The sequence below is a fragment of the Bos indicus x Bos taurus genome, chromosome 19 (genome assembly GCF_003369695.1).
Source record: "Bos indicus x Bos taurus breed Angus x Brahman F1 hybrid chromosome 19, Bos_hybrid_MaternalHap_v2.0, whole genome shotgun sequence".
Classification (NCBI taxonomy): Eukaryota; Metazoa; Chordata; class Mammalia; order Artiodactyla; family Bovidae; genus Bos; species Bos indicus x Bos taurus.
Window position 1 is genome coordinate 22,897,345 of NC_040094.1, and position 20,210 is coordinate 22,917,554.

The window sequence follows — 20,210 nt, forward strand, 5'->3', positions numbered from 1 at the left end:
GTTCAGGCTGCAGCAACAGCATTGCTAGCAGTCAGGACCCCTGAACTGGCTGGGCAGTGCTGATCCTGTGGGAGCTGAGAGGGGGTCTGGTGGGTGTCTCCAGGCAGCTGCCAAGCAGACATGTTCAGGGAACCTGGGGGTGGGGGGTAAGCTGGGGACAGGCTGGCACATGGCTCCTCTATGCCACCCGGAAGCCAAGGCTTTGTCAGAACATGATTTTAGGCATAAAAATGCGCAGTGCCTTCCAGAGAGGGGCTTAGCGGCGGGGAGACTGCAGCTGGAAGGGGGGCATGTGACACGCGGTGTGAATGTGGCTCCAGGACTCTGGATGGTGAACTGTGCTCCCCTCCCCTTCTCCCCCACGGAGCTGAGTCACAGACCACCTGTGGGCACTACCTACATCCTGCCTTTGCTGGGGAGACCAGACCAGAGACAGAGTGGGTTGGGGGTGCATGCCCCAAGCAGGCTGTCTCAGGGTGGATGGGGGGACAGATCGGGGCTCCCTGTCCCGCTGAGGGCTGCATGGGGGTGGGAGGTGGCTCAGCCAGCACAGCCCCTGCCCTCCCGCCGCCCCCACAGATAACAAGGACATCCTGCTGATGCTGAGCGACATGGACATCAATGCCATTGCCGGCACCCTCAAGCTCTACTTCCGGGAGCTGCCCGAGCCCCTCCTCACAGACCGACTGTATCCCGCCTTCATGGAGGGCATCGGTGAGCAGCGGCGGGGGTCTGAGGGCTAGGCTGAGCCAGGCCTCCCTGACCAGCAGAGAGAATGAGATATCTGTGCCCACCTGCCCACCCCCGACCTGGCATGTCCATCTGCTCTGTGCCTTGGGCCCACATGGCCTTCTGGTGCTCCAGAGGCTGGGCCCACTCTACCCCTGCCCATCTCTCCTCGGGGCTGCCCTCTGTGCTTCCTCCTTGGACGCTGACCTCCTTGTTTAGAAGCCCTAGGACCAGGGAAATCTGCCCCGAGGGTGTGGGGTCCAGGCCCAGGGAGAAGCGAGCCTGGAGTGCACTCGACACGGCGGTACCGAGCCTTCCAGAAGAGCGCGCTCTCTTCTCTGACCCATGCCCAGGGTTGGGAGGAAGCCAAGGGCCCTGCCTGGCAGGACTGTGGCCTCCCCCCAAGCTGGGCCAGATCCAGGCCTGGGCGCATCCCTCCTGCCTCGCCTTCTTTTGGGCCAGTCAGTGGAATGAAGAGCCAGCGGAAGGCGGGCCGCTGGCAGGCTCTGGCATCAGAAGTGCTTAAAAAAGAGAACATTTAGGGAGTTAATTCCCTGGTGGTCCAGTGGTTAGGGCTCTGTGCCCCTCACTGTCCAGGGCCTGGTTTCCATCCCTGGTTGGAGAACCAAGATCCTGCAAGCCGAGTGGCGCAGCTGAAAAAAAAGAACATTGACGCCAGGGGCATCCTTGTATCCTTACAGACCAGGGGTGGAGTGGCTCCAGCCCCACAGGCCCACACCCTGCAGGGAAGAAGGGTGTCTGCTCCCCACCTGCCCGCCTCCTGGCTGGGTTCCAGGTCATGAGTGGGGCCTCCTGCAGAAGCCTGTTAATAGCCCACCCCTGGGAAAATACCAGCCCCATCCCTGCTGGGTCTGCCCCCCTGACCCCTAGCAGCCCAGGCTTTCCCCCCAGGCTCCCTCAGCCTCCTGACCCCAGGGTCCCGCAGCCTCCTGACCCCAGGGTGCTGGCCAAGGCCTCCCCGCCCGGAGCCCAGCCCCACCCCAACCCCTCGTGTCCCTGCAGCCCTGTCAGATCCTGCTGCCAAGGAGAACTGCATGATGCATCTGCTCCGCTCCCTGCCCGACCCCAACCTCATCACCTTCCTATTCCTGCTGGAACACTTGAAAAGGTAATGGGCAGGGGCCCTGCCCAGTCCGGGGGGTGGAGGGGGGGCGGGCTCCAGCTGGGCAGGACACGTGCCCTGGGAAGCCACATCCTGGGCACCTCCTTGTGGGTGCTGGTCTCTTCTGGGCCACCGCAGCCAGGTGAGAGTTTGCCCTTCAGATTCTTGGCATTCAGATTCTTCTGTTTGGAGAAATATTTGGATCCCAGGGGCCACCTCAAATATTGGCCATAGAACAGTTAGAGAGGCAGGGCTAGAGCCAAGGACTGTAGGTGGAGTTTCCAGTCAGTAGGCCACTCAGTCCACTTAGTATTTTTTAAACAGAGTAGGAGAGACAGCCCCAGGGTGCACTGCAGAGGGCAAGCGTGCATGTTGTTCTGTTCAGTTACTCTGGTTGCGTGTGCTGGATGATCGTGTAAAGCGTGTGTGTTATTATGGGTCACAGTCCGAAAAGCCTGAAGCCCACTGGTCTTGACCCACACCTCATCAAACAGGTAGGGAATCTGAGTCCCCAGCTCGATGGGGACTTGCTTGGGTTTACCAGTAGCTCTGCCCTTGGAGTCCACATCTCTAAACTGTGGTCCATCCCACCTTCTGCTCTGCCCCTTCCACAGTCCGGTCAAACCAAGAGCTGCCAAAGCTGACACCACCTAAGTTAGGAACGGAAGCTAGCCCTGACTGTGACCTCGTCACTCACTTTGGAGCCCAGGACTGGCCCCAGGTGTGAGTGGGGAGGAGACGTCCCCAGGCGTCCCTTAAATCCACTTGCCATCCAGGACCAGGGCACCCCCGGTGAGGGGCTCTGAGCCCTCAGGCCCCCGGTGGCGGCTTGGCCAGGCCAGGCCAGGCTCTGGAGGGCCAGCGGAGACCTGGGAACGCCTGGGCTGCCGTCTTGTTTTTCCCATTATGAGACATTTTCCCTCTGGTTTGGCTGGGACCAAGGTCCCAACCAATCCCCAGATAGTTTGGCGAGCACTGTGGGGAGGACACACAGAGGAGTGGGGAGGAAAATTCATTAGGTTTTCCACCCTGGGAACCGGGCACAGTCTGTTCCCACATCTGGGCGCCTGGCGTGCGTGTGTGTGTGTGTGTGTGTTTGGTGAGGGGCAGGGCCAGCTGCACAGCTGCCTCCTGGCATGGCAGTGTTTGCTCGTTTCCAAGGCGCTCAGCAGGCGCATCCACGGCTCCTGCCTGGAGGGTGGGGTGATGCTGCAGTGGGAGTTGGGGTCAGAGGTGCTGCCTGGGGCGGCTGGGTCTCACCCCAAAACATTGCCTGGGATCGGGGGGAGGTGCAGGGTCTCTGATGTGTTGGGTGGTACCGAGCCTGCTGGACACCAGCCCCAGATGGCAGCCCCTGCTGTCACTCGGGAAATAAGCTACAGACATCTGGCTGATCATGCAAGAGAAGCAGAGGAGGATCCAGGAGGCAGCTCCGGGATCCCAGGAGGCAGACCCTTCTGGAAAAGCTTGGGAGGACAGCCCCTGGGCTCCATCTGTGACGAGGGATGTTCCTGCCACAGCGCAGCAGGCAGAGCCTCTGGCCTTTGGCCTCCGCCCCCTGGGACTCCTCCTCTGGGCCCCTCTCCACGGCTGGGCTGATTGTGGACAGCGCACAGGGTGGGGAAGAGCATGGGCTCAGGAAGCAGACCTCTTGGGTTCGGATCCCTGCTCTGCCACCTGCTGGGTCACCTTGGGCAGGCCATTTGACCTCTCTGTACTCTGGTTTCTTCATCTCTCCAGGGGGGATGAAACTGTTACCTACCCAAAGGCTTGCTTGTGACAAGCATGAGTTATTACAGGGAAAGTTCTTGGGCCTGTAATAGTCTCTCTGAGGCAAGGGAGAGTTGGAGTGGGTCCTTCTGGCTCTCGCAGTTTACCATCAGTTCAGGGGGTGGCCCAGGAGCTGGGAATCTGTCAGTGGAATGTACTGGAACGTAGCTGGGAACATGGGCCCTTGGCTGAGTCCCCTCCTCACGGAGCAGTCTCTACCCTCAGGAGAGGGCGGGCTAGTGACCCCCTCGGGGAATCCTCCCAGGAGCAATATTAGCCAAGGGTCTGGAGCTCCACGTGGCGGCCAGACGTGACTTGTGTTTCCGCCCCTCCCGTCCCTTTCAGGGTTGCTGAGAAGGAGCCCGTCAACAAAATGTCCCTTCACAACCTGGCTACCGTGTTTGGCCCCACGTTACTGAGACCCTCGGAAGTGGAGAGCAAAGCACACCTCACATCGGCTGCCGACATCTGGTCTCACGATGTCATGGCGCAGGTACCTCCATGCTGCACGGGCCTGTGGCAGGTGCAGGGGTCAAACGAGCCCCCCCTGAGTGGTGGACTCCTACCCGCCTCCTATCCTGAGCAGCGGGGCTGATGGATCTGTAGGATGCCACCAAGGAGTCAGGGCTCTGGATGGTCTTGCTAAAAAGTAGGCATCTGGACCAAGAGCCCAGAGGATGGGTGTCCCAGATACTGGTTGCAGTCCCAGGAGCTGCCTGAGCCTCGGGAAGCAAACCCAGGGGTGTCAGGAAAATCTGGGGCCTTGCCCTCATGTGTGGAAGTTGGGGGGAGCCCGGTGAGACCCAGGGCAGGGTCTGGTCTGGAACAGGACTGAGGTTGGGGAAGTGGCCCTGGACACCCTGCCCTCTGCCCTGCATCACCCCCTACTGCCACAAACGGGCAGCCACACCTGGGCTTCCAGGGAAGGGTAAGTGGCTGGAGCCAGCCAGAGGGGAAGCGGGGAGCCACAGGAGCCCAGGCCAGACAGCGTGTCTTTTCAGCGGGTCGGAGGAAGCCCTCGGGGTGAGGACCCCAGCCTCAGTCTCCCCTGTCTCCCCACAGGTCCAGGTCCTCCTCTACTACCTGCAGCATCCTCCCATCTCCTTCGCAGAACTGAAGCGGAACACACTGTACTTCTCCACTGACGTGTAGCCCGAGGTGGGAGCGGCTGTGGGAGGGCAGCTCCGAGCCAGCCTCTCCAGCCAGGGACCCAACCCAGACTTGAAGGACTGCAATAGAGAACTCCCAAACCCAGCGCTCCACACTCCAAGGGACACAGATTTCCAAGAACTGGAAGACGTGTATCTTTTGTGCCACCTTGTACAAAGCCAGCCGACCCGGCCCCGGCCCCGCCACGCACCCCGGCTCTGCCCTCCGTTCCTCTAGTCGTGTCTAATGCTCCGTGCTGTTCGGGAATTGTTTTACGTCTATTTGTCATGCAGAAAAGGTAGTGGCCGACCCGGTGTGGGCACACAGGCAGCCTGCTTTGTTCTTTGATTTCCTCCAACACTTTCTTTCCTCCTGAGTCCGGTCCAAAGGCTTTTATTTTGCGCTCTGTAACTGCTGCCAGCTTCGCCTCTCTTGGCCCTGCTCCCAGATCGCAGTCTCCTGGCGGCCTCCCCTCGGTCTTCCTCTGCCCCATCCTCCCCCCCCCCCGCCCCGCCCCAAGCCTGCCTGCATGCATTTGCAGCTTTGGTTTTTGACCCATCACCTCGAAAGTTCTGAGGCGGCCTTGGGCAGCGGTGGCGGGGGGCAACCGGTCTGATGCTGCCGCCCCCCACCTGTGGAGGCGCGCCTGTCCGCCTTGCTGCCTGTGCAAATGTTGGACAAGGAGACAGACTTGCACTGATCCTCGGCTCAGCACAGGCTGGAGAGCAGATTGCTGGGATTTTTTCCACCTGAGAACCTCCGTTTCTGGGGTGTGTCTGTTCTGTCTCCAATCCCCGTGAGGCGCCTTTGACTGTTTCTTCTCCTGCTTTTCAGTTTTTCTCCTGCTGTTCTATTTTGAGTGTAGAGACTCACCAGAGACCTGCTGTTAAGGCAGCTAGAGGGTCAGGAAAGAATCGGGGGAGGTGGGAGAGTCAGGTTGCCAAGGAGACAGAGCAAGGGGGCTGTTGAGAGGAGTGCCAGGGAGTGCTGGGCATCCTGGGCTGGGAGCAAGGAGTTGTCATGGCGGCTTTTCTGGTGGAGCCAGGCTTCTGGGAGGGCAACCACGAGGGCTGAAGCAGACGTCTCGAAACAGGCAGGCTCCGTCCGAGAGGGCTAGCCCTTCCTGGTGCCTCCCATACCTCGTGGTACCTTTGCCTTAGACGTTACACACTCCACAGCCAAGCACTGCCATGGGGCAGCCCCCACGGCCACGTGCGCCCCAGGGCCTGGGAAAGTCAGGCGCGGTCCAGCAGTAGCCAGCCGTCATGGTGCTGCCTCCTGCCCCTGGCTTCTGAACGCAGCCTGGTGGGTGAACTCGGGGGAACTCTAGGAGTTGGGGTGTGCCAGGTACCTGCCTGTCTCGGGACTGGGTTTTGCAGGGGACCCTGGTGGTGGATGCTCGACTCATCCGCAGGGTCCTATCCCCATGTTGAGGGCCGCTGCTCAGTACTGGAAAGGAGAGAGAAGCGCCTGCAATGTGCAGTTTCTTCTCTCCTGAGCAGCGCTGCCAGCCTCCAGCAGTTCACCTGGGAGGAGAGAGCCCTGGCAGCAGGGGCTGGAGCTACAGGACAGGGCTCCCTGGCTCTCCTGAGACTAGATTCCAAGCCCTGGGGGTTGGGGAGAAGAGCTCCCCATAGCTTGAGCTCAGGGCGGTTTTAAAGAAGGGTTTGGGGCCCTGAAGCCTTAGTACCGGCTCAGTGAAAGGAAGGCCCCGTTCTTGTCTCGTTTACACCTGTGGCCCCGGCGTGGGCAGACCGGTACACATTCTGTGCACATCGGAGGATAGATGCCCAAGAGGAGAGAGGTACTGACGCCCTGGCTGCCTGCTAAGCAGCTGAGCGAGGAGCCCCACTCCCTAAGATGAAGGGCTTGGGCCACAGGTGGAGAAAGAATGCTGCAGTCTGAACATCCCCCATGTCTGACCATCCCTGGAGCCTGCTCGACACTCGGGAGCCGGCAGGTGGCCTGGAAGGTTCTTGCTTCCACGGCCACTAACTGGAATGAATTGGAGCCCCACCTAGAGCTATTTACAGCCCCTAACAGGTGCCTCCCACCTTCAGCGTCAGGTAGCTACTGCAGCCCCCCAACCTCTTAGGTGATGAGAATGGGAGGAAGGCTGGAAGGGCTGAGAAATGGGAAAGGCTCAGCATATTTATCAACGACCCCCAGAACCAGGAGGGGTGGGTACCAGACCTGGACTAAGCTGCGCTGAGGAACAGCCCATGGGTTCTCCTGAGCGACAGGGACTGTACAGAATCCCAGCCATTGTGCCCAGCAGGGCAGGCTGTGCCGACAGGAGCCCACAGACAGGCTACAGGAATCCACACACCTGTCCTTGCTGGCGATGGCTGCGGGCTGCCGGTGTTGTGCTGTTACAGGTATGATGGGACCCTTCATTAATATTTGACTTTCATAAGTTGGTAAGGATATATTTTTCTTTGGTCTATGTTCTGTTTCAACTTATGTAGATTATTATAAATTGATGTAAGCCACGTGAGAGGAAAATGTTAATAAAAAAAAAAAAAACCTGCAAAGCCCTGATATTTGCACACAACTCAGCCCTGCGGTGTGGACGTTTGTGTTCCCGGGAGTCCAGGGAAGATCACCAATCTAAATATTTAACTCTTCCAGCTGCATCCAGATGTGAGTTTCCAAGAATCTCCTTACTAGTGAACTCCCCCTGGTGCGTCCCTTCGGCCTGTGGGGACCATGGCAGTTTGGGAGATGAGCCCACGCCCTCGCCTTGCTCTTTCACAAATGCCCGCAGCTGTCACCAGCCAGTTCTTTTCATGAAAATACAAATGCCCCACCAGAGACCTGGCCATCAATATGCCTCAGAGATGGCAGGAAGTTGTCTATTCAAGTGGAGTTTATTTTATGCAAACATCTCTACAATTTCCTTGGAAATTGCAGGTCTTTGGGGCAGCCTGCTGGCCTAATCTCTGTTGGGGAGGCTGGATCCTCTAGAGGTCCCAGCCTCCCTCAGGAGAGCTAGCGGGGTTAATGTCGGCTCCCACCAGCCTCAGCCATTGGACACTGTGTTTATTCTGGAGATCGGGAACAGATGTCTCTGAAAATTGGTGTTTGGTTTATGAGCTCATACTGCCTCCTAAGCCATCTAAAACAGGAAACTATTCATCTCCTCTCCTGACTGAATAGTCAGAGTGGACAATGCTTGGCTTATTGAACTGACGGCTACTGACAGCCCAGGACTCGTCATTCCCAAGGCAGTCTCGAGGGCAGCGGTGCTTGTTCTTGGTCGTTTGACCCCATGCGCTAGACTGGATTGTAGACGCCAGGCTTCTGGCACTGCTGACAGGTGGCAGGTAAGAGTGTCTGCGCTTGCTCTAACTGCTTACAGGTGCCTTGTTTAGGGACAGTGGAGGACCCACTCCAACATTTGTTCTCAGACCTGTGAGGATTCTCCAGGCAGCCTAGCAGCAGTGAAGCCTCTTGACCGAGACTGGGACAGGCATTCTATAGAACTACTCCACCTCCTCCCCCTGAGAAGGGCACGAGCCTTGTGCACTAGCTCATGCTCATTCCAAAGGCAACAGCAGACAAGGCCAGAGGAAGGTGTTACCAGCTGGGCTTGACATCATCACTCATGTACACACACACACTCACACACACACACTCAGGATGTCTAGATGGTTCAGCTGAGTCTGAGTTCTGGTTAAGGTTTAGAAGACAGCCCACAGTGGGGGAGACAGCCAAAAAAGGCACAGGAATGACTCTAGTGGGATACAGGAGATAAGACCACTGGCTGCAGGCGGCTGGAATTACAGGCCCCCACCGTGCTCCCTGCTGGTCTTAAGTTCATCTTCACCCCACCACCAAGGCACCAGAGCAACGCAGCATCTGCAGCAGGTCCCGATTGTAAAAGGGCGCTTTTTTTGTGTATAGCACACAATTAGGCTGAGCTGCTACTGTCAGAGAAAGGCTACCAGGTCAAGTCAAAAACACCAATGTTTAAGTAAGGAACAAACCCCTGACATCAGAGGAACAGGGTGCTGGTGAGCAGCTCCTGAACAGTCTGGTTGTAACTGGGTCATCAGGATGACCACAGCAACACAACCCTCACAGTCTGTCCTTGAGGCGGGCCTGGGCGGATGGTCAGGGCAGAACACCCACATGTGGCTCAGACCGCGGACGTTCCCACCGGCCAGCCCGAGGGTTTCGCAGACGAGGCCAGCAGGGTTACGCGTGGAATGTCACTGCGTCCTAGGACACGGTTAGGCCAGGCTTCTTCAGCGGAAGTCTGGGCCACTGCAGCAATCTCAGGATAACGCTGCTCTGCGGACCCTGGGAGTCGAGCATTCCCAGACTTCTCAGGAGCTGGCTCATGCTTTCTCTTTGGATGTTCAATCTTTGGGCCACCTGGTACTATTTTGGGGAGTTGTGGAATTTGAAAATAAAAATAAGCCAAACTTCTGAACTGTAATATAAATACATATACACATACATCTATATAACAAGGATAGCAGGGCACTCAACAAAATGACACGACCGGTCGGACAGCACGGCTCCACTCGGCCCTGCCCTGAGGTCTGAGATGGGTGGCTGCAGGCGTGGGTCAAGTCCCCTCCATCCCCACAGCACCAGAGGCTTCGGGCTGAACCTTTGTGGGACTCAGTTCCTACAGGTCTACACGCTGACTCCTTGACTGCCCAAAAGAGAGTCTGGCATGGCATCTACCCTGCACAGACTGGCTCGAGTCCAGGTGCAGAGAGCATGGCTGCTCAGAGGTAGCCGGTTGTAGCCAGGCGGCTCCCTCACAACACCAACTATGTGAGAGAAAACAAATGTCTTCAGTCTCTGAAGCAAGTGCCCTGGAGTGGTGCAGAAACTGCCCTCCACAGAGCAGCCTTGATCTTGGGCTGCCATTGTCCTTGCCGGACACCAGTGTTCTCACCGTAGGTAATAGTCAATCGCAGCGGAGAAAGCAGCGAAACCTCCACAGCCGATGACCCCAGCCTTCAAGCCAGCTGTAAAGCAAACACAAATGACATTACCTGTGGTGAGAGACGCTGGGTCAAGCTGCACTCAGGAAGAGTCTGGGTACTTAGAGATGTAAAGAAGCTGGTGAACATGTTCTCAGTCGTTCAGCATAGCAGAGCTGGAAGACTTCAGTGAGGCTGTGCACACGAGCTGATCCAGTGTGCTTTTTATCTAACTGTATGTTCGTTTAAGTTTCTCATTCCAAAGAACTGCGATTTCTAGTCTCGTGAAAACAGCTCCTCACAGGCAGGAAAGTGGTTAACAGAACCAGCCCTTGGAATCAAGTGAAAGCATATGGCCTGTTACTCTGATTTGTTTATGGAATAAATTCCTGGGAAGGTGATCAAAGCAATCCCAGAGGGAGCTGAGCCTCTCAAAGGCCCTGACAAAGCTGAGAGATGGGAAGACCAAAGAAGTTACGCCATAAATCACAAATGGCTGTGTGAGGAGGAGAATCAGGTTTTAATGACAGAAAATCATCCTGCCTTTCAGAAAATGAGAAAACAGCCTTTTTGCTTTGGGTAGGTCTGGGCACAGCAGATGGAGAGTGGCCCAGTGACAGACACTGTTGGGGAAGTTAAGTCACTGACGCCCTGCTCTGCACTCTTGATAGATACGCCAACAGGGAGAAGTGGCAGGGAACCAGTTTCTTGGTTGCTTACAGTAGATAATCCAACATTTCTAGGATACCTATATTTGGCTTTCAAAGGGTGAAGATCTAAGAACCCTAAACTGCAAAAACATTACTGTGAGAACTTATATATAGAATTAAAATGACTACTGCACAGTATGAAGAAAGATGCCTGTTTGAAATGCGTGGAGCTGAAAGTTAAGCAGAGCTTGCTGTTTGGACAAACGGGCTTCCCAGGGCTGAATGGGGTCCAGCTATGCTTCTGTTCTATCCTGAAGAGCAACACATTCCAGAGATTACTTATTATTATGAGTTCTTCCCATATGTTCAATATGGGGACAGTTCTTTATTCTAAGATAGATATAGTTCTCCATGGGTTTCACCTGGGGCTATTTGTCCCCTAGCGTTTCTCATGATGTAGTCTGCATATAAGTTAAATAAGCAGGGTGACAATATACAGCCTGAAGTACTCCTTTTCCTATTTGGAACCAGTCTGTTGTTCCATGTTCAGTTCTAACTGTTGCTTCCTGACCTGCATACAGGTTTCTCAAGAGGTAGGTCAGATGGTCTGGTATGCCCGTTTCTTTCAGAATTTTTCACAGTTTATTGTGATCCACACAGTCAAAGGCTTTGGCATAGTCAATAAAGCAGAAATAGATGTTTTTCTGGAACTCTCTTGCTTTTTTGATGATCCAGCTAATGTTGGCAATTTGATCTCTGTTCCTCTGCCTTTTCTAAAGAAGATCCAACCAGTCCATCCTAAAGGAGATCAGCCCGGGGTGTTCATTGGAAGGACCGGTGTTGAAGCTGAAACTTCAATACTTTGGCCACCTCATGTGTAGAGGACTCACTGGAGAAGACCCTAATACTGGGAGGGATTGGGGGCGGGAGGAGGAGGGGACGACAGAGGATGAGATGGCTGGATGGCATCACCGACTCAATGGACATGGGTTTGGGTGGACTCCGGGAGTTGGTGATGGACAGGGGGTCCTGGCGTGCTGCGGTTCATAGGGTCACAAAGAGTTGGACGCGACTGAACTGACTGATTTGTCCCCCAAGGTACACTGGAAACACTTCTACTTGTCACCACTAGGGGGTGCTACTGGCATCTAGTGGGGAGAGGCCAGGAACAAAACTCCCCTGGGCCAGCAAACACTCCTCTGGTCCAAAATGTCATCAATGCCAAGGATCAGAAACCTTGATCTAGATACTAGAAGTTTCCAAAATTGAGTTAACACAGAAAATGTGATTTACTTGTCAGGAGAGGAGAATATCAAGTTCCACATATGCCTTGAGCTGTCATTGGAACACTCATGTGTTTGGAAATCTCAACTTCAGCATGTTGTCCAAGGCCACAAAGAAAAGCATGTGAGAATTGTTTACTAACCTCTGAAACCAATGGCTCCTCCAGTGATGCAGCCACTAATGACACTGTTCTTCCAATCTGATTTTCCCCGGTACTGTGGGTGGAGAAGAGCAGTTCAGAGCCAAAGAAACAAGCCAGACAAGGAAACTAAGGAAAAAAGACAGGGTTTCTAGCTGGCTAATTTAGTCCCTCCCCAAAGGAAACCTATCTTTTTTTCTTTCAAAAGTATAATTCCTAAAATTTGAACGTGTTCACAAATGCTTCCTGCACACGGTACCAAAGCGCTGAGCCAAGTGTCACATTTGAGAAGTAATCAGAATCTCTTCTCAGGTTCCCCAGTAAGTCTTCTTTAAAATTATTAACCAGGAATTCTCTGGTGATCCAATCCTTAGGACCCCATGCTTGCTTCCATTGCAAGGGGCCCGGGTTCCACCCCTGGTTGGGGAACTAAGACACTACAAGCCATGAGGTGCAGCCAAAAGCAATAGTAAAAAAATAATTAGCCAACTTCTGGCCTATAAAAACAAAAAATAAGGCAAGCCCAAATCATAAATTCACAAGTGTACATTAGGGACTATTTAATGGAAACTGAATCTAGCGAGTATCGGACACCTCTGACCTGCTTTCTAGTAGCACTGGGTATTTCTCTTGAGAACTCACAGGATGGAAACAGGCAAGGCTTTCTCAGGAGGCAGGGACACTTACAGATTCTACCAAACATTCAGTGCAAGAAAACATGGCGCCCACAATGGCAAAATTTTTGGCATAGGACATTCCTCTCTGGCCCATGTCTTTAAGAACTTCTCTGGCTGTCGGCGTGCGGTAAGGATCCTTAGGGTCAAAGCCCACGTTGGTATCGATGCCAGCGGTGAACACCCCAAATGCACCTCCCAAGACAAATCCTAAAAATGAACAGAGATGAAGATTTCCTTGGCACGTTTTTCAGATGACTGTAATAGGGTCATACTCAAATTGCACCTTTTGGATGGCCGCCAGTGAAGAGGATACCCCGTCCCCTTCTTGCCTCAGAAACTCTCCACTGGCCTGGTTTCCACATTACAAAATCCAAGGTCGATCTAGTTGGCAGCTGCTTCTCTGACTCTTTTTGTATTTCTTCCTCCTTTCATTTTCTAACATTCTTCAAGATTCCATCTTTAACCCTCTTTCTCTCTCTACACTCTCACACGTAAACCCTCAAGTTCAGGTATCAACTTTGCAAATCACTCCCTTGACAATGGTGACATTCATAAAAGTCATTTCGTAAGTACCATATACCAATCATTGACACTTAACTGTCCCAGCCTTACTTATTCCTTGCAGTAATCCTGTGAGGTAGATACCATTTTCCATTCCTTTCTGTAGTCGAAGAAACTGAGGCTCAGAGAGGTAAACTAACTTCCCTAGGGTCACAAAGTTCCCAAACGGCAAATGCCACACTGTGGTCCACAGCTGACCTTCCTGAGCCTGCTGGACATTTCCACATGGATGTCCTCTCGCCACCTCAAGGTCAGTATGTGTTCAACGAAATCATGGACACCTCCCCTCCAGACCTCCCAGCTCACGGCTCCTGTTCTTCAGTCACTCCCGCGCCAAACTTCAGGCGCACTTAAGGCTGTTCCTCTGCTCCCTCCTGTGACACTAAGTCCACAATTATCATCCAGCCTAGGGCCTTCATCACTTCCACCCTGGAGCCCTACAAAGACTCACTCATTATTTCAATAAGATATGTAAGAGATCTAGGGTAGAACACAATGATGAACAAAGACCCAGTCCATGTCTCACTGAGCTTCAGTCTAGCAAATTCCCTATATGGTCTCCCTGCCTACTGACTTTCCTTCCCTTTGCACACTCCACCATGAGTCATCAAGCTCTTGGTAACTCTAAAAACCCATCAATGACTGCCCTAATGCCTACAGGCAAAAAGCTCAACCTGCACCACTCCACCCCAACTTGAAATGCCATTTCTCTTTGTCTACCCTCATTCTCTTAATCCTTCAAGACACAAGCTCCAGTCTCACCTCTCCCAAACAAAAAGATCTTTCTTCTTTCTGCTCAACTTCACGTTTCCACCCTCACTATATTCGTTTCTTAATTTCCTTTCATTTCAATGAGACTTCAACTCACCTGCAAATATCAGCCTCTTAGCACACAGAAGGGACGCCTACATTCTCAAATCCTCAAAGGATTAAAAAACAAAACAAAAACATGCCAAGTCCAGACTTCTTTCCCCCTCGTTCCAGCTGTCTAGTCACACTGAGCTCACTGGCCTTTCTGTTTTTTCTAGCCTGAAGTCACTTCCGGCCAGACCTTTGCAAGTGCTGCGCCCCAGGTCTGCAGCACTGTCCTCCTTCTCAACACTCTCCTTTCTGTATATGTTAAAATATTAGCTTCATGAGAACAAGGCTCTTGTCTCTCATTCTGTCTTTCCACCGCCTGGCACGTGACAGCTGCTCAGTAATAATTTGCTGAAAAGTAATTATTTTATAGCGAACGAATGAATGAATGAATGAAGTCAACCATTTTATAATCCCCAGGTCCCGACCCAGGACCGATTCTCTGATCGAATTTCCAGAGGCGAAAGCCAACCTCGGGGTCTAGGGAGGCGCTGCTCAAGTTCACTAACAGGCGGGGGTGGGTCAAGGTCGCGGCCCAGGGCCCCCTCGCCTCCTAGGTGCGTGGTCTTCTGAGCAGTGGACCCCGCTGCAGCCCAAGCCCTCAGCCTCCCAAGGGGCCCTTGGCCCCGCCTCACCTCCCACGCAGGCCAATGCAGCCTTGAAGGCACAGCTTTCCATCGCCCTCTCGATCATCTTCTGCTCCTCACTCTTGGCTGGACTCGGGATCCCGCCCAGGCTCCCAGGCTCCAGGAGCCGGGGCTGACGCTTGTCGCCCACCAAGTACTGCAGAAGAAGGCTGTACTGCAGCGGAGCTTCGGCGGAAGCCGCCGCCTCAGGTGCGGATCCCCCAGCCTTGGGGGCGGTCGCTGCCATGACTGTGGCTGCCCAGGAAACCTGGCGTTCTTCTTCCCGCAGCAGATTCCACAAGCTTCCCGTCGGGCCTTGCGCGCCCAGCCACCGTGCCGCAACGGCAGATTCGCCACACCGAGCGAGCTCGAGGAAGCCGCGGAAGTCAAGTCCGTTCGTGCACACCCGGCGGAAGAGCTATCATGTTCTCCCAAAACCTCCTGTGAATACTGAGTCAAGCTTGTGAGTCATTCCTAACGACACTGACAAAAGATTTCGAATCACCAGACAGCGCCCTCTTCGCGGCTGCACGCGGGGCGTACTGGAATTTGTAGTTCTGAGACACTTACACCCCAGACATTTCCCAGGAAGCCCTGCGCGGGTACGCGCGTCTCCGCCACCTCTCGAGCTCCTGCCGGGCGGGAGGGCAGGAAGGCTGCAGCGTGCCGGGGCACCAGCAGGGGGTGCGCGCGCCTCGCCACTGTCTTTCCAGCCTAGAAATTCCCAGAGTGTGTTGTGAGATGCGGATGGGGTGAGGTGCTTTGCAAATTAACATGAAAACGTGGTATGAATGTAAGGAATAAATGTTTTATTCAGTAATTGAGCCGTTGAGGGGAGAGAGAAGGGGCCAAAAAAATGAGTGAACAAATGAGTGAAGTTTAAGACAAAAAAAGAAGAAAAAAAAAAAGGAAATCCCCTGGCTATCCACTGCTTGTTGCTGCTGCTAAGTCGCTTCAGTCGTATCCGATTGTGCGACCCCATAGACAGCAGCCCACCAGGCTCCCCCGTCCCTGGGATTCTCCAGGCAAGAACACTGGAGTGGGTTGCCATTTCCTTCTCCAATGCATGAAAGTGAAAGTGAAGTCGCTCAGTCGTGTCCGACCCTCAGCGACCCCATGGCCTGCAGCCCACCAGGCTCCTCCGTCCATGGGATTTTCCAGGCAAGAGTACTGGAGTGGGGTGCCATTGCCTTCTCAGGACTCCGTGTTTCACTTCCCAGAGCCCTGGTTCCAGCCCTGATGGGGGAATTAAAAATCTCTCAAGCCGCGCAGCCAAAAAAAAATTAGTGAAACTAGCCGAGTTTAAGCACGAGGTGGTTATGGCCAGATGGAGAGCGAGGGAGGCCGAGGCTGCTACTCCCTCCAGCCAGTTGTTGTCAATGGAGTTGACGATGTGGCACTAGCATTGCGGTGAAAGCCACTTATATTATGCTGAATCAGCTGAAGTGTTTACTAGCTTGCAAACTCAGAACCTGGAGGTTAACTGAGAGATAGCACCGTGTATGAACCCAGTAGTTTCTGTGGTACCAAAATGGATCCCAAACTATTGTATTGATCCAGACTTGCAGCATATCTGGTTGTATCAGCTAAGAGAAACATAAATGGAAACAGAAGATGGGGAGGGTAGCCAGTCAACAGAGACTGAGAGACCCCTTTGGCAGCCAGAGTTGTCTGTGTCACCAGGCAGAACCTACAGTTCACCCTGCTTCAGCTCCCACCAGACCATGAACCCACTCATCCTAACTGGTAGCTTCCCAGCTGTTGAGTTCATCATTGCACTCGATGGCTCAGCTGCATTTGCTTTGAAGTTTCTTCAGTTTCTGTGGAGCTCCTCTCTCCTCATTTTGCCAAAGCTTCTCCAGCTTGTCAGTCCTCTGTGCTGACACCTCTCCGCCTGACCCTTTCCTGTTGGTCCCCTCGGGGCTTCATCCTTTATCCTCACTCTGTCTGGGCAGCTCATCCACGCTCCTGACTTCTACTACCACCTGTACTGCAGGGTGCATGTAGGCATGTGTGCTAAGTCGCTTTAGTCATGTCTGACTCTTTTCGAGCCCCTGTACTGTAGCCCACCAGGCTCCTCTGCTCATGGGATTTTCCAGTCAAGAATACTGGAGTAGGTTGCCATGCCCTCTTGCAGGGGATCTTCCCAACTCAGGGATTGAACCAGTGTCTCTTCTGCATTGTCAGGCAGATTCTTTACCACTAGTGCCACCTGGTAAGCCCCTGTTACTGCAGCAGTGACTCTCAAATCTTCATCTCCAGCTGCAAGCCTTCTCATCAGCATGGGAACCAGACATTCCCTACAGGCATCTTTAACTCAGCACAACCTGCCAACCACCCATTCCTTCCAGAAGAGTGAGGGGTCCAGGGTTCTGATTCACGCAGAGGTCTTAAGAGCCAAAGTTGGATCTGAGAGAAGTTGGGACAGACTCCTAGGCAAGTCTCAGGCAAGGTGGCCTTGGAAAGCAAGGAACGATCTAAACAATTAATCCCTGGGATGAGTTAGAGAGCAAGAGTCAATCCCACAATGAAGAGTCTGCATCAGAGTGCAGATGAGATCAAAGTCAGCAAGTGAAATCAAAGTCACCTGCTTTCCGCAACTAGAAAAAGCCTGCACGGCAACAACAAAGACGCTTGCAGGCAAAGATAAAAAAATTTTTTAAAGCTGTGGTACCAGTGTGACCATGGTGAGGCGGGGAGAAGCCTTTTCTGGAACATGATGGCCTGGATCACAGAAGGAGACACAGATACCCTGATCCGGTACCTCTCTTCCCCCACCCATCTCCTTCCATAGGTGGAATGGGTTTCACCTGATGGAAAGCTTGAACCTCTTCAAGCATATTCCACAAGTAAGAAGTTGTTTCCCATCTCTGTTTCCCTGGCCTGAACCTTTGCCCGTACTCTAGGGACTTTATCTGGTCATGGCCTCACGGGAGTCCAGTCGCTCTCACGTTGTCTGTTCTGGCCACAGGGATACAGGGTTGAGGCAGCATCTCAGTGGGTCAGAGAGAACAGGAGACACTTCATGATAAATGAGATTCACAGAGAAGTCAGAACACTCTGAATTGATGACCCATCACTTGGACTGATGGGTAGTGGCACAGATGGGGAGGTGCCAAACTGGAGGAGGGCCTGATCATCTCTGGCCCTGGGTGTCTGGGAGAGCCTGGCTGGCCTGTAATTGCCTCAGCTTGTCAGGAGCCCAGGAGTAAAAGAAACAGCATGAGTGGGATGGAATGAGGAGGTCCGAGTTGAGAAGCACAGTGTGTCCTGTGTGGATTTGAGTTGTATGTGAATTTGGTAACAGCGATTCGTCTGAATAGTCCCGTTGCTAGCAGGAGGTCTGGCCACATAGGTAACTGAGTAGCCAACTGAGTCACCCTGGATGGTGGGTACTGGATAAGTGACTTTGTATTTAAAGGGCCCTGATCCATGTCCTTCAAAATCAGAGGACAGCTAGGAGCTAAGAATGGAAATATGGCAGCTGAGAAACACATGGAAGAAGATACTAACAAGAAGTGGCTGAAGCTTGGCTGGAGCAGATGCTCAGGAACCCCGAGAAGGTGACAGTATTCACCAGCATCCCCAGGATGACTTCCTCTTCATGTGAGGAATGTAGGTCAGAGAAGAAATCCAAGGATATTTGAGAATCAAAACTTGGTACGATCCTGGATTTCCTTGATGGTGCAGTGGTTAAGAATCTGCCTGCCATGGGTTTGATCCCTGGTCCAGGAAGATTCCACATCCTACAGAGCAACTGAGCCCGGGTACCACAGCTGCTGAAGCCTGTGAGCCTAGAGCCTGTGCTCCACAACAAGAGCACCCACTGCAGGAAGTCTGAGCACCACAACTAGAGAGGAGCCCCCACTCGCCACCACTGAAGAAAGCCTGCTTGCAGCAACAAAGACCCAGTGCAATCAAACATAAATAATAAAATAATAAATATATTTTTAAAAAAGACTTAGTACAATTCTGGCACCCCCTGTCACACGTGGTCACATAAGGCAGTGGGTGAACTTTAACAGATGGCCACCTGAAGCCTGGCACATCTGTTTGGCTAGAGTTTCTGGTTAGGAAGGAATGATGGTGAGACACCCCATCCGAACAGAGGCTGCCCCTACCTGGATGTACTGCCATATTGCTTCACTCTCCGGGCACAAAACTGTCAGTGATCCCTTTACCCACTCGTCACCATCCCCAAAGCCAAAGTTTTCCATGTCCTGATAGATGAATGAGAAAGCCTGGAGTGCTCTGGGTTTAAGAAGGAACTTTCCTAGGAGGAGCACAGCAGGCATGCAGCTTTGTTGGGGCCTGGGTCCAGGCAGGGCAGGTATTATTTTCGCTTGTAAATAACTTCTTTAGCCACAGTTCAGTCACTTGTGAGCTCTGTTGATCTGCAAGGAACACTGGCAGGTAGGCCTCTGAGCAGACGGAAGAATAAGCCTGTCATTGAATGCAGTGCTTGGGCGTCAGTGCCCTGTATGGATGAGAAGAAGCTGTAAGATTGAGAGCTGGACCAGGTCTCAGGATGCTGAGGCCAGCCTGGGTTTTAGAGGGAAACTTCCATCCCTCCATCCAAGAGAAGAGACTTTGGCCCCAAATGGGCTCTGTGAGCACTCAGGAGGCAGCACCAGTGTGAGGTTGGCAGGAAATGCTTTGGACTGTAAACTGGGAGTGAAAGGACAGAAGCCTCTCGCCCCAGTAGGAGACCTCAGAAAGCAAAGATCAAAATAAAGAAATAAACACACTAACTGTCGAAAAAGAAAAAGAGCAAAGATCAGCCTGAACCCATCAGGGGAGCAGTTAGCCAGGGAAAAAAAAAAAACTATCAGATTTCCAAATCAGGCTCCCCAGGGTTAAGGAAGCAGATCTGAGAGGCAGAAGAGAGGGTTCATCTAACGGGGTGTGGCTTTAATCGTGCACCCACAGGCAGATCCTGTTGTAGGGTTACAGGTTTCAGGTGGACCTGAGTTAGAACTTATTTTCCTCCTCAAACCTGCTCATCTTGAGCTTCCCACCGGGTGAATGGTGCTTCCATGTGCTCCATTAGTCTTAGATTCCATTCCTCCTGCATCTCCTATACACCTTTTAAATGTTTTTTATTTTTTTAATATAAATTTATTTATTTTAATTGGAGGCTAATTAGTTTAAAATATTGTATTGGTTTTGCCATATATCAACATGAATCCACCATGGGTGTACATGTGTTCCCCATCCTGAACCCCACTCCCACCTCCCTCCCCTTACCATCCCTGTGGGTCATCCTAGTGCACCAGCCCTGAGCATCCTGTATCATGCATCGAACCTGGAGTGGCGATTTGTTTCTTATATGATATTATACATGTTTCAATGCCATTCTCCCAAATCATCCCACCCTCGCCCTCTCCCACAGAGTTCAAAAGACTGTTCTATACATCTGTGTCTCTTTTGCTGTCTCATATACAGGGTTATCATTGCGTTAGTATACTGTATTGGTGTTATTCTTTCTGGCTTACTTCACTCTGTATAATAGGTTCCAGTTTCATCCACCACATTAGAACTGATTCAAATGTATTCTTTTTAATGGCTGAGTAATACTCCATTGTGTATATGTACCACAGCTTTCTTATCCATTCATCTGCTGATGGACATCTAGGTTGCTTCCATGTCTTGGCTATTGTAAACAGTGCTGCGATGAACATTGGGGTACACATGTCTCTTT

At 52.9% G+C, this 20,210-nt stretch overlaps 2 protein-coding genes across 12 annotated transcripts in view; one reads left to right on the forward strand and one right to left on the reverse strand.

The window, feature by feature from the left end:
- The window catches only part of ABR (ABR, RhoGEF and GTPase activating protein), a 187,977-nt gene extending 180,652 nt beyond the window's left edge, over nucleotides 1-7,325 (forward strand). For 3 of the 6 annotated variants that reach the window (XM_027518044.1, XM_027518047.1, XM_027518048.1), the window contains 4 exons: nucleotides 580-714; nucleotides 1,753-1,858; nucleotides 3,968-4,115; nucleotides 4,685-5,682. In XM_027518044.1, coding sequence (XP_027373845.1) covers nucleotides 580-714; nucleotides 1,753-1,858; nucleotides 3,968-4,115; nucleotides 4,685-4,774 — 479 coding nt within the window. In that variant the 3' untranslated portion in view covers nucleotides 4,775-5,682. Of the gene's footprint in view, nucleotides 1-579; nucleotides 715-1,752; nucleotides 1,859-3,967; nucleotides 4,116-4,684 lie in introns of all 6 variants that reach the window. The other 3 variants (XM_027518042.1, XM_027518046.1, XM_027518043.1) reach the window with 3 other exon arrangements.
- A 1,397-nt stretch (nucleotides 7,326-8,722) lies between these two features.
- On the reverse strand, nucleotides 8,723-14,976 carry TIMM22 (translocase of inner mitochondrial membrane 22). Of its 6 annotated transcripts, none has more exons than XM_027518049.1 (4): nucleotides 14,519-14,934; nucleotides 12,475-12,671; nucleotides 11,791-11,863; nucleotides 8,723-9,759 (listed from the first exon to the last, which is right to left on the reverse strand). In XM_027518049.1, the coding sequence occupies exons 1-4, from the start codon at nucleotides 14,754-14,756 to the stop codon at nucleotides 9,683-9,685; spliced, it is 585 nt and encodes a 194-aa protein (XP_027373850.1). In that variant the 5' UTR covers nucleotides 14,757-14,934; the 3' UTR covers nucleotides 8,723-9,682. The 6 variants fall into 6 exon arrangements, with proteins under 6 accessions (XP_027373850.1, XP_027373853.1, XP_027373851.1 ...); XM_027518052.1 differs by lacking the exon at nucleotides 8,723-9,759 and adding an exon at nucleotides 9,777-10,045 and having other exon boundaries at nucleotides 11,791-11,916; nucleotides 14,519-14,976; XM_027518050.1 differs by lacking the exon at nucleotides 8,723-9,759 and adding an exon at nucleotides 9,785-10,045 and having other exon boundaries at nucleotides 14,519-14,957.
- Between the last annotated feature and the right edge of the window lie 5,234 nt (nucleotides 14,977-20,210).